Here is a 19,627-nt window from a genome sequence, read left to right on the forward strand (position 1 = left end):
CATTAACTGAACTGAAGCAAAATACTGACAGTGATTAGAATATTCTAAAGTCTACAGAAAGTTTAGGGACTTCTCAAAGTATTTCTCCATTTATGAAAAAGTATTTATTTACATGACCATTACATTTTAGAATAAAAGACAAACAAGCAGTGTCTTTCTATCTTTTCATAAAGCAAGCAATTGTGAAAAAGTTTATTGAACGCAGGCTTGAAAAGCAGAGAATGCTCTCAGGCGCGTAAACAGTATCATAAATGACAGGAAAAGTAAAAAAATCTGTTCAACGCAATAGCAGTGATTAGTAGAAAAGCTACCTTTTTCAAATACCTAAGAAGGCCAGTCACTAAAAGCAGTTCCAAATTAGTATAGACTGACAAGCAGAACTAAATAACACAGAAAGTTTTAAACAGCTACAGCGTGAAGAAAATTTGAAAGAAAAATCTAAGCCTCTTTCTTTCCAGATACAAAAGCCCATAGGGAAATAATATATATACCAAACAATATATATACCAAATCGTATTTTACTAACATTAAAATCTATTTCGGCTGTTAATATTTAAATTATTGACCTACAAATAAGCATTCTTTCTTATTGTAAATCTGCCAGCATCCAGGCATTTTCCACCGCCATGAAGTATAGCTTGAATGTTCACATGGCAGTGTGTTTCTAAACTCTGCAGTTTAAATTTAGAGTTTTAATTGCATGATTGATGCTTAAATTAATTAATTGCAAAGTGTATGCTAATTGTTTAATTGGTCGCTTGATCTATATAGATCATTTTTTGAATTAAATGAGTTGATTTACAAAGTTTATTGATTGGATGTGACAATGAATTATTTCTCTGACTACCTGATTTGCAATTTTCTCAATTAATTCACAAACCTTTGGTTGCAACTGTGCTTTATTGAGAGCGCTTAGTCCAGGTGATCTATACGCACCTTGTCATGACTAAAGACATTTATTATATAAAACAGGTAATAATGATGCATTACTATTAATGTAAACTGTAAATTTGCTAACGAAAAGGTAATCCAGCAATGTTTGTCATATGAATTTTGAAAATTCTGCAATACCATTCAAGAAACTTTCATGAGTCTCTGGACTGTTATGAAGAATGGGAACATCGCTGTAGAATTAATTTTTAACTTCTTCAAGAGTGCTTAAGTAACTTTTAGGGAAACTGGTGAAAGGGAGCGCTGGGAAGAGAATCATTCAGCACACCCTGACCCCCGGAGCAAGCTGGCAGCCAGGAGGCTGTACAGTTCTGCATTGCTGCCAGTCTTTTTAGGAACAAGCTAAACAAAAAAGCTGCAAATAATAGATACAGAGGATCCTGCTTACGCAGTGAGAAATGTCCAGCAGGACTTTCAGGTCCTTCTTTTATTCCACTTACATATCTTAAATCCTATAATGGTTTAGGTGGGAAAAAAAAAATAGGATACTTAAATCCTATAACGGTTTAGGTGGGAAGACCACCCAATTCCAGCCTCCTGTGACAGGCAGGGACACCTTCCACTAGCCCAGGTTGCTCCAAGCCCTGTCCAGCCTGGCTTTGGACACTGCCAGGGATGGGGCACCCACAGCTGCTCCGGGCAACAGTACAGGTGTCTTGCCACCCTCACAGTAAAGAATTTCTTCCTTGTATCTAACTAAACCTACCCTCTTCCAGCTTAAAGCCGTTCCCCCTTGTCCTATTGCAACGGTCCCTATTAGAAAGTCTGTCCCCACCTTTCCTACGAGCCCCTTTAGGCACTGGCAGGCTGCAGTAAGGTTTCCCTGGAGCCTTCTCTTCTCGGCTGAACACCTCTCTCAGCCTGTCCTCATAGCAGAGGTGCTCCCGCCCCTGAGCATCTTCGTGGCCTCCTCTGGGCTTGCTCCAGCAGGGGCATGTCCTTCTCATGTTGAGGGAATACAGACACCAAGCTCCACATGCTCCTTCTGTCCGGTTCAACAGAATTCAAAAGTCACCCCACACCATGAGGCTTCCCAGTCTAAGCAGTCACCCAACGCCTGTCTTCCCACAGCTGTGCTCTCCGCCTCACACCGCTGATTGTCTAACCTATTTGTTTGACAGAATTCTGCAATGTGCGGCCTTGTGTGCACTTAAAGCTCTATACAAGTAACATTAACATTTCCATTTGGTACTTGATGCATTTGCATAATTCTCATTAAAGCCAGAGGAACACATAGACACGCAGGCAACAGAACACATTCGGTGCGGTCTCCAAGCAATCCAAGTGCCAAAAAAAGGTGGTGGTAACAACTTATCTTCCGTCAGTTATACTGAAAATACACAATATTGGTTAAATCTCATAAATTAAAGGGGTTACAGATGTCTTAAACATGGAGTGGGTTTCTGAACATTAACACACAATCTGTTGAAAAAAGCCAGCCCAATGGGTAAAGCTGTTCTGCATTTTGAACTTCCACCAGGGTGAGATCAAAGTCCTGAACCTTAGGCTTCATATCACAAGGTTCAAAGTCTTGAGAATCCCAGTTTGCTATGGACAGGATGTAAAAGTTAGGTATAACTGACAGATGTAATACCATTCTTCACTTCTAAAAATAGGGAGTTTATTTGAATTTTGCATCTTACTATTAATTCATTCCTAGAAAGGGATTTAGTTTATTTTTTGCACGTGGAATCATTACAGCACATCTGTCAGGGGTCGGCAAGAGAATGGTCCACTGGGTTATGACCAAAGTTCATATGTAAGAGGCCAGCAACAGAGCTGCTAACACTGTCAGTGGTTCCTCATATCAAGACACTGAATATAGACAAATGTAATACAATTATAACAAAAAAGGCAGCCTAACTGAATACAAAATGTTCCCAAAGCTGTCAACTAGTACTCACTCTCTTCAGAGTCTCACATCTACCTTTTACGAAAAAGAATCAGGCAGTAATATATTCTTTTCCTAAAGACAGAGGGGTTGCTTCTCTTAATTACAAAGTCTACAACCTCCTCATTATTCTCAAATTGCGTCACTGGTAGGTGTATTTGTTATTCTGCACGCATTGTGTATCACACTTGAAGCATTCTCTATATGTATCTTAGTGCAGTGCTCACAATGATCCTGATTTTTTCTTTTATACTCTAAACCGACTAGATCAGGAACAATAGCAAATGGAGGATGTCCAACCTACACAAGCTCTTTCCTTATTTGGAAATTATGAGAATTAGTTTACAATTAACTCACTCCTTGCTACGGGACTGGCAGTCAGCAATGCTAAAAAAAAGATGATGAAAACATGAGAAATAATTAAGAACTACACAAGAAAACAAACTTCTTGCAACCTTGAGGCTCTGCCCCTTCCTCTGAGCATGTATTTCTCAGTTGCTGCTGTTAGACTGTTCGTGGGAACTCACGCCTCCATTATTAATTTTATTATTTCTGTCCTGAGATTTGATTACATTAGACAGCCTCCTTGGCCATGATCACTCTTTGACACATTATAACATCCTATCCTTCAAGGCAGACAGTGAAATTTACTTCCTCCCACTGCTAACTTTTGCTGTGGGCAAAGATGTTTCATGGAATACCTCTACTCATGGGTGCTGTTCCATTTGAGGTGTGCTGTGCTCCTGAAAAATATACACGTGTCCAAAGATTGACATTAGTGGTGTCTTGCTCGTTAAAAAATAAGCTAGTCATACACAAAGGACACTTACAATATAATGAACAGAAATTAATAACAAATTAATGAAATTAATTAATGAACTGCAAATGAAAAGGCACCATCTGCAAATAATTTTCTATTTCTACTCCAGTGTTAAAGAATGACAACTCAAACCGAAAGTGTTTAGCCTCTGAAACATCTCATATGTCTGCTGAGAAGAGCTAAGGGAAATCCTATATCCAAGGCAACAATACCCACAAAACTGTTTTCAGGAGGGGCTGCTTTTCTGTGTTGCCCTGTATCTGCTGAACAGAAATCAACTAACCCTAAAGCAGGGCAGGTCAAGTGACCTCTCAGCACCTCCCTTTCGCCCTTACAACTGTGCCACAGCAGGAGAGATTACTGTGCCCTCAACACTTCTGAAAAATGCTGAAAGAGCAAACTATACAATCCAGTACCACACCCCAAACTATTAATCAAATATTGCAGGAACAACGAAAAAGTGACAATTGGCTCGTACAGAAAAAAAACAAAACTTTTAACCTTCTTTAGATCAGGAAAGTCACCTGCTAGTATCTGTTACCAATAACTCTACAACAAACTATTTTAAGTTCTTATTTTATGTTCTATGACCCAGCAAAACCTGAAGTATTTTACAGAACTGTTTTAAAACCAAAGTTGCTCAGATGAGTGGCTCTGAAGTACCTGTTTTACGTACCTTATGTCACCTACCATGACAAAGTAACAGCTCTAACTGAACAACACGAGTTCTCCAGCACAGCAAATCAAATCCATTATTTAGTCACAGAAATCTTAGGGGCAGGGTTCTTTCACAATGAAGATGTAAGCAATGACTACGAAAGATACTGAAAAATCCACTGATAACTGATGCTAAGATTTCTGAGGACAAGACAGATGTTCTTTACAGCAAAGAGCCAACATGACTGAGGTCAAAGTCTTGTAGAAATTATAAAATACCACATGACAGAGGTTTTTAAACTAAAGAATGCAATTTTATTCACAATTTCAAAGAAAACTAGTATTTATTTTGTTTTCAGGATCCTTATTTGCACATCTTTATTTTAGTGATATCTCCAGGATGATGGCCTGGAAGGACAAGAACCTTTAGCCCCTATACCTGTCAATTCTTAGAAAACCAGAAATATTTTAACAGGTGTATAATGAGTTAAGGTCAGTATGTCAGCAAAATTACAGCAGAAAGCAAGTAAGTGGTAATGCTGCAGTTCTATGACAGAATTCTGACTAGTTTTTGGCATACTCTCTACGGCTAAAATCTATTCTATGGCTTCAGGACAATACTAACAGTACTTCCACGACACGTGTCACCCAGCACAGCGACTGCCCTCTCCATGAAGCTGTAGGAGAAACTGGTACCGTGCAGACAAACCAGAGCCAGAACCGGGGTACCTTCTCTCAGGACAAACAAGAGGGGGAGTTACAGATGAGTTCTGGATTTATTTGACATCCTTGTGATCTTAGCCATTAAGAACACTACCAAAAAATAGATGGGACATAAAACAAAAAATGCCCCTGTGACACCAGAAAAGATAAGATTTGTATTATTTTCACATAGAGCATTTTGAAATTACAATCCGTTTACAGATCCAGGGTTTCATATGCTTATCGTTAAACAGTACCCAGTAGTTTAATTGAAAAAGAAGTGGATATAGATGCATGTATAATGCTCAAAAGGAAATACTGATAAATGTGTAGGTGGTTTCTCTAAGATTTATCTATAAAAACATTGACATGGAAATCCATTTTATTATGCAAAAAGGCTGCAGAGGAGAAAATTAGAGATCAAGAGGTAGTAAAGAAAGAACATTACTTCAGTTTTGGTTCCCGTCCCTCACTTGTATATTGCCAGCATATTAGTCCAATCAGGTCATGCACCTTGGCATTTGCTATCGTCACAACTGTCATGGGCTGTAGTTTGTCTTGGCTTGTGTGCAGTGGGAGGTAGACATCAATTTTTTTGGTTGCCGTTGTACCAACATGACCCTGTCGAGAAAATATATTTCATTAGAATGTATTAAAAAAAAAAAGTATGACAGAGCTAATACAAAATCTGGTGCAGATGGAATTCTTTTCAGTAGAAAGATTAAAATACACTGCTACAACTTAAAATTGGAAGAAGCTTGAACGTTTAAATTTCAGTTCTTTCACTGCTGTTTAATGTATCTGTAAAAATGATATGAAATATTTGGCAATGATTTCACAGATTTCCATAAAGTGTCTGAAATTCGCTGCAAGATCCCATGTTCTTGCAGGATGGAAAAAAAAAAAAAGAAGAAAAAAAATAATAAAAGGGTGGGATGGGCTGGAAGAGAGAACTGACAAGCCTACCTGAAGCTTCAAAACCGTTTTCCCATTGGTATTTAACACTAGCATTACCCTTGTTTCAACATTTCTGTTTTCTTCTGTAGTTCTTGCCCACTACTTCCAAAGCTCACTCCCCTCAAGTGCAGAAGTACCGACTTACCGTGCCTCACTGCCTCAGCTGGCACCCCCCTGGTACCCAGGCACAGGCATCTTCCACAGCAGTGCCAAAGCAGCCTGTCTCATCACTAGTTACTCTAGTTCTGCAACATGCCAGATCGCCAATGCTACTTCCTTTTTAACGTTCTAGTTCCCCTCCAGCTTTAGTGTGGGACTCTTCCTCCTCCTTTCCCCTTCACCTTCCCGCCCCCGCTGCCTTGCCAGCAGGAGCCAAAGGAGCTCACACCTGGATGCACAACAGGATAAAACCCAGGGAAACTCTCAGCGTACGTAAAAGGGGAGACTGGAGCTTGGCCAGCACGTTGCCACAGAAAGGAGGAGAAGGAAAAGACCACCACAGCTGGCAGTGAGCTACACATAAACCTAAAGTGGAATCTCACAGATGCCACCGATGCGCAGCTCAGGTCACTGTCTGCCAGCCACGCGGGCCGCTCGCCCAAGGGAAATCAAACCGGGCAACATGACCGGAGCAGAAAGTTGGGCAAAAATGAGCGTCGATCACACGTGGAGGTTAAGATGACATTTAAATGACATAAACCTTAGGCTTGACCTGGGGTTACCAAGAGAAGAGCAAAATCGCACACACAACGGAGCCATCGAACTATTTTGAACTATTTGAAGACAACCAAGGAGGATTAACTAATACTGGGTTTTATTGGAGCTCACCACATTAAAAAAATATCTATTTGGCACTGTGGAGATTAACAATTAAATAAAACATAAAATATGTAGCAACATAAAGATCTGTAATGTTTGCATTACAAGAAAAAATGTTTAATCTACTGCAGGCAGGACCATATTTTTAAACCAGTAATCTTTTAAACAGACAAAAGATTGTATATCCTGATCCCCTCTTCAAAACCACCCCTGACATAACTACGCATCTCTATCTATCTCTATACATATATGGGCCTCAAGAAAGTATTATTCAGATTAATCACTCAGAATTCTAAGTAACAGGATAAAAGGATTCAATACTATACATCTATAATGAGAGTATAAAACGGAGTTAAATGCCATGTGCTGATATCAATATATTGTTAAAAAACATTTGATCCTTCAGTGTGATTATAAATTAAGAGAAATATCAGGAATTTAGAGATTAAAGTTATTCATAATAGCATAGCTAAAAGTATTATTAAAATCTATCCAAATGTAATTAATTTGTTTTTAAAAAAAGCATTTTTATAGTGCAGATGCCTCTCCTTCCCATGTTTTTAAGGTAGGAAGGAATCTGTTTTACTTATTTAAAAGGAAACGTTAAGATTTGTAACAGAATAGGTGACATTCCCTCACCTTGTTTGGATCAGCCTTAACAAGCCTCTGGGTGAGCTAGTGTGCCTGGGACTCGTCCGGTACAGCCAGGCCCGTGAACAAACCTCACCAAGGAAATCATGAACACAACAGAACTACAACTTCTAAAAAAATACAGGTTTGTTTACTTTCTTTCTTCACTTGGTTCCCTACTCACAGGACTTATTTTTAAGTCCTCTTAAAAATCCTAAGGCGGTATCAGGTAATGAATCACCAGTCTGAGAGTCTATCCCTGCCCTTGGCCAAGGTACGGACACGCCTGGGGCTGTGAGCATCACTTACGTTACGGTCATGACTGCAGGTACCAGCCAGAACGGGAGACCTGTGGTTTCAACTATATTTGCATTTGAATGAGTAAACAGCAGTTATCAAGAAAATTAATGTGACTTCTTGGCATGCTAAGTTAGCTACATACTTAAATCCGAAGATGGCAGAACCGTAAGGAATGCTTAGCCCTAATAATGGAAAATCTAAGAAAAATCGACAACCAGATGTGAGAGTCAATGCCAAGGTTACAAGTGATACAGACAGCACAAAGCCAGAGAATGGACAAATGAGCCAAGAACTGTAACTAATACCCAAAAAGATGAGATTATTCCATTAGCCCCTACTACAAGTACAGACTGTTTTATAAGCTCATAATCCAATAAACACATGTATTTATAAAACAAACGCATTCTAAGGACCCTGATCTTATGGCTGTCAGAAATATGACTGTAACTTCCCTCAGTCTACCTTTCCCAGTGCTCCCCTTTCTTCTTTGCCCTACACTGTGCTGTTGCTTTGTGTTTGTTGGTTTTTAAATAAACTTCTCTTTGTTCTTCCTCATCTCTAAACCTCCTCTACCTCCTCCAGTTTATTTGTACCGTCTTGCTTGCCCAAACTCTCTCCATTATCGATATCCCCGTTCTCTTACTCACAAACACTCAGCACGAACATCAAGGTGACAGGTGACTTAAACCAGGGGTTATTCATACACGTATCAGGATTCCAACTGTTCTTTGAGCAAGGGAAGCAACACCACCAGCAGCAGTACTGGCAAATGGCTCAAAAGCATCACTATTATTCTCAAGACCTTTGAAGAGGTGAGTGAATTATTTTTATTAATTAAAAGGGCTGTAAAACAGACTGCCATAAGATATTAGAGAGGCTGAAACCTGAGATTTGGAAGCCAATCAGACTATTAGTAATGAGAACATTCATTGCCACGTTAGGTAGGAAACATTAGTGTGGCCTATTACCACGTGGGTCAAGGCTCAGACTGATCAATCACCAAGTCCAGAGGGTCTGGAGGAAATCTCCACTGTGTTTATTGCAAATTGATGATATTTGTTCTGAAGTAGCACTAGAAATCCAAACCATCAGGTACATGTCTACAGAATGGAATGAATCCATACCCTTAGTCTGGTCCTGCAAAATATTAATTGTGTAGGAAGTCCCACAGAGCTCAATTACTTATCTGTGCAAAGCTTATTAGGTAAGGATTTGTAGGTGGTGGGACTGAATAAAAGGGATCCAATTATTAGTCTCAGTGGCCAAGAGTCAAAGACCTAGCCACGCTGGATTTAACTAGTAATAACTTGTGGGTTTTATATGGCGCTTCTAGTCTCTTCTTTAGGAGGAATCATTCAGAACCAGATTACAGACACTACTGGAAGCATAATTACTTTTTTCTCCCAACTAAAAATTGTATTCCAACTGTAAATGCTGAGGAAACCCAGAAGATGAAGTACAATTACCTATATATTCAAAAAGGCAGCATCAAACTTTATTAATAGATCCTGTATAAAATTCAATGGAAAATCTATTCAGGGCCAGGGGCCTTACCATTTGGAGTTTCCTTAATAGCCTCCAATAAATCTGGGAAGCATAAAGGGGCTGTTAAATTAACATTTTCCTGATCTGTCACCTGTGGCATAGTTAATTTGTCAAAAAATTCTTTTAGCTTGTCACTGGACACTGTATATTCTGACAAATGAAGCCTGGAATAAAATTGACAAAATATCTCGTTAATTTTCTAGAAAATCACATATCTGATTCCATTAAGCTTTTATTGTTAGAGATGTTACATTCCACCAACCCTTTAAGGAAGCAAGGAGTATGATTGCTGTGTATCCAGTTACAATTAAACATAGAAAACTTTCTCAGTATTTTTATTAATTGATTCTCTTAAGGCTATCTAGTACTGTCCTACAGTCTGATCTTGTGAAAATTTCCATTTGCTATTTCTATAGCATTTTCAACTTACTCAAAGCAAAATTATGTTTTATCATCTGCAATTCACTGGAGGAGACATGGCACTGTGCAGTGTACACAGGCTTGAACAGGCAAAAACCCAGGGATACTGTTTCCCAAATTAAACACACAAACAGTGTGCTGTGGACATAAATCACTTCGTTTCTTTATATTTCTCTTTTCTCTATCACCGTCATCAGCATTCTCGGTGGTTGGCACACCATCGTTCTTTGGCACATTACAGCTATTCTTTCTGCTGCTATTCAAGAGCTGCACAGAATTATGTCTGTTATTTGACATTGCTGAAGAGTACAGCCTGTTAATTCCCCAACTTTCTGCTTTCTATTTTTTATACTTTAAATGAAGCAGCTCAATGCACATTTACGTACTTTGATGATAACCAGTGGCTAAGCTTAGGAAATTTATTCCCATTAATTAACAGATTTCTTTTGAAAGAATAACTTGGTATCTAAGACTACTGCTCCTGTGAATCCTTGCTTCTTGTGTTGTCTAAAATCAAGAAAGCCACAAAACAGTACAGTAATACTTGGTGATATATCATAACAGTAGCCAGGCTAATTACAAGAACATAAGCAGCAGCACCAGCACATACATATGTTGCTGGTACTTCTAGACACGAGAGTATGAGGGAAGGATATGACAGGCAACTCAAATGATGAATTCTCATGGATTTTCTAGGATTGTATTTGCAAGCTGTGGTGTTTAATTATATAAATACTGGTTACCACAACTATGACAAGAAAACTGCAGGTAGAATTATCTTAATTGGCTACATATAGTTTTAGAATTATCTGTATCATTAATATTCTGTAATAAAATTAATATGCTTTAAATACAAACACAGTATCTTAAAAAAGAAAAGAATACATATTTAAACTTTTAATAATTCTCACAACACAAGAAGTCTTTCTAAGATTTAAAGTTAACTTTTAATCAAAATCCATGGGAAAATATATATTTCCCTCAAATACCTGATGATGTATATCTTGAATAGATTATTGTGGGGCTACTAATATTCTTCTGCATGATAAAGGAAGTTTGGTACCATCTGTCCATCCCTAGGACAACTTACTCCTAAAATGTAGTTCTGAAGAACTTGCATAATGGGGAGGCAATGAAACAGTCATTCAGAAAAATGCACATGACGTACCCTTCTCACTTCTAATTTGCTTCACTGCACACCACAGTAGAAAATTAAAACAAAGTTCGTAAGCATTTGTTAGAGAAAAGTGATTAATTTTCAACAATAATTTACTGCATCTTCCTGTACAACAGAGTTCTGTGACTAAATGTATCAGTTTAAGATTAGATGTTCTAATGATATAATGCAAAGATTTTACTGAATCATTATTTAGTGGGAGTCATAAAAACCTCTTGAAATTAATCTTTCATGCACATCTAGCTTATCCAAAGTTAGCATTTAATTAGATGGCCTTGGCACAAATGAGCTTACTACTTTATTTGCTCAATCAGTGTATGTCTCTTCAGTAATTATAATTAATTCAAGTCATTGACTCACCTCCCAGCAAACAATGCTAAACATTAGACAAAATGGAAACAAATGCTTATCCTTTTCCAAATGTAAAATGTCTTCTCACTTTTAAACTCAGTGAAATGTTTTTTGGTTTAGGTGACAGGGTATTTAATATACTATGTGAGCCAGCAATCAGCTCCTAAATGTAACTTACCCACATATGTATTTAAACAACATACAGAAGTGGAAAAAATTGAAATATATTAACTCAACATTTACAACACAAACAAAACTTCTAACAGATTACAGCACAGATGTTTATGGCAATACGTAGGGCTGTATTCTTCTAAGACCATCACTGAAAAGCACTATTTTCTACGCTCTTGAATAAAAAAAAAATAATTTTAAAAATGTAGAGCAATTATTTCTTCATCCAAAATAAGTGGGAATAAAACAGTCAGTCATATTCACTCATAAGCAAAACAGCTTTTGAGGGGCTGAGCAGAAAAAGAAGGGCCATGTAAAAAAAAGTTCTGTTTTCTTAAGTTTAGATGACCAAATATCTTAAAAGCTTTCAACAAGCATGTGGCAGAAACCCTCACACTGCAGCGCAATACAAGGACACTGCCGGCATATGGTTCAGAGCGAACACACTGGCAGCAAAGCAAGGTGATGAACATGTTCATCAGCCTCAGCATCTTGAGACCCACACTAGCCAGCAGTGAAACATGTAGCTGCAACTAGTAGATTTTGGTGCACTGAGCAGAATAGCATCTAACATAATATGATGGTTAAATATTTATAGTCTGTTCATTTCATTTGTCCAGTGTTAACAGAGCTGGAGAGAATGCCTGTTCAGTTGAACATTATGTTAATATTCAGGGGCATAACACTAAGCCATAGTGTTTGTATGAAAATACAGGGCAGTTCTACCCCTTTTTTATTCTCCAATGCACCACACGATACCCTACTACGGCAAAAAACAAGGAATGATATTTATTTCATCAGGTGGTTAAGCCATATCAGTATTTTTCATTACTACAGCCATAGGATTACTTCTGTTACGCTCAAGTCACTTATGGAAAACACCAGCAGTGAGGCCACTGGGACAACTGGCTCAACACTGGCAGCAGTGACCACGCTACACTCGGCATGCCTGCCAGTCCCCACAGATTTTCAATGAAGCTTCAAAGTTGTTCCTTCCTGAGGAGTGGATCTCCTTTGTATCGTCCTAGCCTGTGCTGCAGAGTTAGCAGATCACAATGTAAAATTCCATTAACATCGTTAAATACTTAATTTATCTTATTCACACTGTCACTATTCATAAAAATTTAACCCAGTAATTTCCTGTTACACAAAGCATAACAAAGTATGAATATTTAACTACAAGGTAAATAACACACTATTATTTTTTATTCTAAATTGTTGACTTCACTTAGCATGTCTGCTTTGTACAGCACCACACTATTTTTCAATTAAAGGTCCAGATGTTTCAAAGGCTCCAGTAGGCAGCAGCAGTTATGAGAAATGCGCTATCTGCATTGCAATGATCACTACAACATCAGCTCCAGGCTGCATTAACATACTCATGTTTTATTCCAGCCCCCCTCCTAATGTACCAGTTAATTATACAACACACAGCTGAGAAACATAACCTCCAGAGCTGGACAGTTTCCTTCCACGCTTCCACCTGAACAAATTTTTATATACACCTCAAAACTACGATTTACATATATAACCACACAATCAAGTATCTCAAAGTACTTGCCTGCTCTTTCTTGGCATTCACTCGCACAATTAATAAAACTACTTAAGTCCTGAGCAAAGAATAAGACATATAATTCTTGTAACAGCATACTTCAATCATATTAACACACACTCGTTGACACAACTCACTTTAAAAACTGTTTTACTTGAAGTACTATGAATATGATGATTTCTTGTTATTACTTTTTTCTGACAGATCTGATTTGGAATGGAAGTGTCCCTCCGTTATTATGGAGGGGTGGCCTCCACTAAACCCCAAGTTCGTCCCCTTTACAGCCCAGGCCTCACTGACTTTCATCAAGGTATCACTTTCAGGACAAAAGGACCCCGTCCATCTCTCACCCCACCGCGCTCCCATGTCACTTTGCCAGGAGCCAGCAGGAGCTCCTCCTGCACAGCGGGTCAGCACGCTGCCCACAGCACCGCCGGTGCCAGGCACAGGGCCTGGAGCTGCCCTTCTCCAGGGGGCTGCAATTCCCACCGGCTGCGATGGCACTGAGCTAACTGGGGATATTAAACCCTTATCTACTCCGTTCCGATAGTTCTGCTGAAGAATGAAAACACATATCCAAATTTATCAAAACGCAACTGCTACATCTGCAACAAAAATGCATTCATTACACAAAACTATCCTTAGTTTCCATGTAGCGAAGAGAAGGAATAGCCTACTTTAGAAGAATTATTTATATTTTACTTAGTAATCAACATTACAATTTAACACTGAGGAATAGTGCTATTCTTCGTACCAACAAAATGCAACAAAAAACTTATAATTAGAACTACACCATAAACATTATTTGTACGTTAAGAAATACGCCACAACATATTTTAATGAACAGATGCTATACAAAAGATAAATGTTTTCAGAAATATTCAATCCTTAAACAGATCAGCCTCAAATCCTACGCTTCTGTTGCACAAAGCAGACGGCTTAAGTTCCTCGAGGACATTAGCCAACCTTAGGTGGAACATTTTTAATACATCACCGTGTCACTTTTTAATGTGCCACAATCTATTAACCACATGGCAAACTAACAGGGATTTTTAAAATATGGGTTTTATAGCTTTGTGCTGGTGATTAATTAAATAAATAGCCAGCATTTCACAAATCATCCCTCTAATTAGTCTAAACCAGATACTTTGCATTCACTGGCATTATTGCCATCTGAAGCTCACAGAAGGGCAGTAGCGCTATGAGGACGAGTCTGTGCACTCCGGAGCACATCGTCACCGCGCAGCCCGGGCTGGCACGGCACCGCGCAGCCCCGCGGCAGAGGTACCGTCTTCACAGGTGCTGCAGTCAGCTGGAATTTGACTCCAGCTGCTTGGAAAAGATGTTCTGTGTAATTATTCTCCCTCATCCTGAAGGAAACAATCGAGATAACAAAGAAAACAGAGCTGTATCTGGAATTTGACCTGAAGTAGCAAAGTTGTATGTTGCAGAAAATGAACAAATATTAAAGGCAGATGCTAGAAAAAATTTATGAGCTAAATGACATATTTTCTGTCAAAACATTTCAAAGTTGAAGCTACAACTAATTACATGCAGTCCGTTCAAAGAAGCCAAGGAAGGCTTATCATTAAAATGACTCAATTATTCTTAAAAAGAAAGGGAAAATCATCAATAAAACCTGCCTGAAATCTCATCATTTTTACTGTGCCTATCTAGATAGATCATTTCCCCCAGAGCTCAAATTAAACTCTTAATAGTTAATACGTTCCAGTTTTACTACAGGTTCTTCCCCAAATTATTATTAACTGGAATTTCCTATCTAGGAAGTTTTACATGTGGAAATATGTTCTGCAGTGTTTAGTGACACTATCGCAACAGCTTTTCCCCCTCAATTTAAAAACCATCAGAGAGATGGAAAATGACATAGCAGTCAGGCTACTCACGAAGATGGGATTTTATCTCCTCTACCTGGCGACTTCCAGTCACTAAACCTGCCCCCTAAACCCATGTCTCCTCACACTGGGGAAGACACCTGCATTATTCGGCGAGGCTCCAGGAGCAAGTACATGCCGCTGGGCTGGGGACGTCCCTCAGGCCAGCAGGGGCCTGACCCGCTGTGACCAACGCGACACCCCGCTCTGCCCGCAGCACCCCCACTGCCGGCAGCAGCAGAGCAGCTTGCCACACGTGAGGCCGGCCCACGTCACCTCCTCTGGCTTAGTTCATATGAGAAAAAAGTCATGGGAATAAAAAGCGCAGCCCTCAGAAAATGATCTATAATAAATAATCCTAGGGCTGAATTACACCAAGAAAAATTATGTAGATTTGGACTTGGTTATATTACTTGTCAGTGAGATATTCTCATTTAATCAAACTAAATTTAAACAATTGCACTTCCAGCAATACAAGTCAAAGTTTTTGTACTACAAAAATTGATTAACAAAAGAATAAATGCCTTAGTTTTATTTAACAGCACTATTTCCTCTTTTTTGCAAGAAGAACAGAGTCCAATTCCAAGAAAAATACTAAAGCCTCTTCAGGAAGGGATGTCTCAGCTGCCTCCTCCAGTTTGATGATTTCTCTTCAGAGCTTAAGAAACATGGCAACCCTGCAATACCAGGGTTGGCTGCCAAATCGCATTTAAAGCCGCGGAACCCACTCCCGCGTTCCTCTGGCCAGAGCAGCGGCAGCTCAGGCTTGGCACATCCAGCGAGCCCCACAGCCAAGGGGGTGCCAGCAGCGCCGGGAGCACAGCAGCAGGCACGCTGCCTTTCCAGCACTGAGGGGGTGGCCAAGAGCTGGGCAGCTGAGAAAAATTTTTTTAAATTTTTTTTTAAATTTTATATATATATAAATAAAAGATATTGCAAATCTTATCGAATAAAGATTTGCAAGACCCAAGACTTAATTCTACCCTTTCCCAGCAATTAAAAAAAAAAAACCCAGCCTAACCCAACTCAACCCAAAAAATCCCTCAAGTCCACATCACAAGTTCAGACCTTGGATTTATCTTTTCAAGAAATTTGAAGTTCTAATTAACTGTATTGATAGCAACCTAACAGATTTTCTGTGGCTGACTTGACACTCTGTTTTTACTAGCAGTATGACTGCAAAAAGAATTGACTGGCTAGGAAAATTTCATACCACTTCTTTTGGAAAATAATATTTACATTACATATAAATGTGCACTGAAATTCTATGTTATTTTCCTAATTAAGTACTGTTTTCCCTATTATTGTGCCCACAAAATTACTTTTATAAATACATTTTACACAGTATATTTTATACATTCTGCAACGATACAAATGACTCAGACTTTACAGTTGAGAAAAAACCTGGACTCACAGCTTTCTGCAGAGTTAATATTCTCATGATACTTTTCAGAAGACTGGCCTAATAATTCCAGTATGGCTAAAATATCTCTGATAATTATACCTTTTCTCCATAAATTTTCTTTACATTTTTATCTTGAAATGGAAAAGATCTTTACTTCCTACTCATGCCCACTTCATTCAGCACTAACGCTCCATTTCCCTTTGGAAATGCCCCCTTCAAACAAGCCAGGCATGACCCCTGCTGTCCTAACGGAAGGGCTGGGCTCTCACCTGAGGTCATTTCAAGCCAAATGCCATTTAAACCAATTATTTAAAAAAAGAAATAAATGCATTCTGTGTGTAGGGAACCTGTATCAGCATTCCAGATGACCACAATATTGGGGGAAGAACTGCAGGACTAAGACTTTTCAACTCTTACATTACACCTCTCTCCCTGAAACTGAGTAGGTGCTGCTATGCCACCTTTTCATCCATCACGAAGTACCAGCCTTAAAAAATGGATCTCTTCTGCTCAACTGCAATAGCCATGTGTCGTTTAAGTGGTACCTTTAAAAAAAACTACTGAAAAGTTTAACCTTAGGAAGATTTTGCCCTTCAAATATTGCATGTGAAAATGCACTGATGGGCTAGTTCAAGCAAGTTTAATTCATACAGGATTAAAGTCTGTTCTCCTGCAGATGACACCACTAAAAAAAACCCCAAAACCCATTATCAAAAAACCTCACACCACTCTGAAATGCAAGACACAGTAAGAGGGTTTCACAACACTTTTCTACATAAAGTGTTTTCAACACTTTTTTCCCCAGGACTTAGTCCCCCATCATATAATCATATCACATCATATACATTGTATAATAAATTCAAACTCTACAGAGAGTAGCTACTGAGAATTATTTACCTATTTGTTTCAGATAGGTAAATAAAACAATCTCACATGGAAAAAAACGAGACCATTATATCACCTTTACAAATTCTAAGTAGGAAATATTTAATGAAATCTTAAATAAATACATAATAATTCAATAAAATCTCAATTTATAATGGAAACAAAAGTAAAACAATTACTACTCCATTTATATTTAATGTTTAATTACAAAACCAGAATTCTTTGGTTGTGATATTATGGTCCTTGAAGAGACCCATAGGAGTCCTTACTCCATAATTAGTGTCAATGTTTTAAAATTATTTTTCAAGTACAAAGGTCAGAGTACAGACATACTCTAAAAGACTATCCTCTGAGAAATCAAAAGAAACCTAACCCAATACCTTATTTCCCTCAGAAATCTTTCTCACAATAAACATGTCTGTTAAATGTATATAACCAACCCCCCTGCAAACAGCAGACATTAAAAACATTTGCTAATAAAACATTATCCATATTACTTTGGCTGTTAAGAACCTTAACTTGTGAATACATTTTTTATTTGGTTTGATCTGTAATTAAGGGAAAGATAATGACATTAGTAAATTGCTAAAAATCAATTAGACAGCATAAAATGCAATATGATTCAGCCAAAAGATTAACAAGTATGTTATAAAAACTATTTTAAAATTCTTTAATTCTAATTAAGCTTGCTTTAAATGACCATGATCTAAAAAAAAAGAGGCTTTTTATTTAAATGCATCACCAAACTGGTCATTCATTAAAATTTTCCTGTATGTTTCATTGTACCAGCTGTTGTTCTTCCTTTTTAATTTTTTTTTTTAAGTAAGATTTCATGCTAAGAAAAATAATTTGGACGTTTTGTAAGAGCTCCCATAAAACTCTCAGGTCCTCTATTGACACCAGGCAAAGTCAGAACCATTTAATGAGCTCCCAATTGTATTCACAATGGTCTTCGCTTCATGGCATTTGTTGAAATTAAAATATTCAAAGCAGAATTACAATTTCTCCCACAAAAGCAAAGGCCTGTAACTTTACACTTAAACGTGCGCCTTCTACTTGTTGCTTCTTAATCAAAGAAACTGCGAGGTAAGGCAACCAACACCCAACCCAGCTCAGGCTTAACCTCCCCATAAAGCATCCCGGTCTTACAGAAACAGTTACTGACAAATGGTGGTTTACAGGTATTTTAAACTTTCTTTTATTGGTGTCTACGCTAGAGTTCAATGGAGCATGAGGGATGTCATGATGCCATCGACTCAGGAGACAAATTTGAAGCCATGTAGCCTTCTTAAAATTACACAATAATTTTAGTGTCTTATAACACTGCCTTCAATACATCAAGCATAAGATTAATTTTTTTTTTCTTTGCTACAGGAAGAATGTAGTGTTTGACATGCGTCCTTACTAACCATAGCACACCCCACTATTTTATTCACATATTTCATTAACTTCAACATTTCTCCAGTGCTCACACCTCTTTAGAGAGGAGTGTGCCAGTTTACAAGCGGCTGAGGTGAAAAGAACCTTTCAAGAGAAAAGCATATTATAATAGGCATTTACAATCAAGCTTAAACATAATCTTCTTGATAACGGTGCATATAAGGATTGAAGGGATGAGACGTTAATACAGGGAGGCTGCAGGAAGAGGTCGGGCAGGAGAGGCAGTGGGTGCTGGCCGCAGAGCGCAGGCACCGGTGCAACCATTTACCCAGTGTTCCCTGAAAGGCTACACAGCAAAGAGCTGGGAACTCTCAGCAGGCTACTATTTTATTATTAAAGTATTCTACAAAGGATAATTAAATAATACATTTGGATTTGTTACAGCACTGCCTTTTGTCTGTCCGTAGATTAACTAAACTGAGCACTTTGTGATGAATATACAATACCAGGATGGGTTTTTTTGCAAGTAACAAATTCATAAGGAAAGACACATCAACAGACACAGCACCATGCAATAAGCTTGTATCCAATTTGAGCGCTATCTGATCTCAACAGATTTTAAGTACAGTTTTATTTTAACCAAATTTACCAGCAACCTCCCTAAGATCAATCAACAGCATCTTCAGTAAGGTATTAACATCTGCTTTTTCATATTCTTTCAAAACAACAAAGTATCTCTTCTTCCCTCTTCTGGCCCCCAGGGAAGTACAGAGAAGAGTGAAGTTAATTACGTACTCACACGCAGCACAGCAAATCAGTTAAATTAAACCTGTATTTCACCTAAAGTTGTATGGAGTGCAAACAACATTACTAACTTTTCTAATTTCATACTCTAGTACTCCCAAGTAAATAAAAGAGAGGGGGAAAAAAAAAAAAAGTAAAGTTTTCCTACAAATAGAAACTGTCACTTACTAGGATGTGATCTTTTCAGCTCATGCATCCTAAATGCATGCAGAGATATTATATGCACTTTCTATTTAGCAATTTAATTATATCTTTGCAGCCAGAGAGTGGCAATGGTTTGCAGTAATAATCAGGTGAAAGCATTCTCACATTAATATG

At 38.2% G+C, this 19,627-nt stretch overlaps 1 protein-coding gene across 3 annotated transcripts in view; it reads right to left on the minus strand.

Moving 5' to 3' along the window:
* The window catches only part of MAPKAP1 (MAPK associated protein 1), a 107,373-nt gene that overhangs the window by 56,097 nt on the left and 31,649 nt on the right, over positions 1-19,627 (minus strand). For all 3 annotated transcript variants that reach the window (XM_037399341.1, XM_037399340.1, XM_037399342.1), the window contains exon 5: positions 5,470-5,642. In XM_037399341.1, coding sequence (XP_037255238.1) covers positions 5,470-5,642 — 173 coding nt within the window. The remainder of the gene's footprint in view (positions 1-5,469; positions 5,643-19,627) is intronic.

Source organism: Falco rusticolus, chromosome 9, assembly GCF_015220075.1.
Source record: "Falco rusticolus isolate bFalRus1 chromosome 9, bFalRus1.pri, whole genome shotgun sequence".
NCBI classification, from domain to species: Eukaryota; Metazoa; Chordata; class Aves; order Falconiformes; family Falconidae; genus Falco; species Falco rusticolus.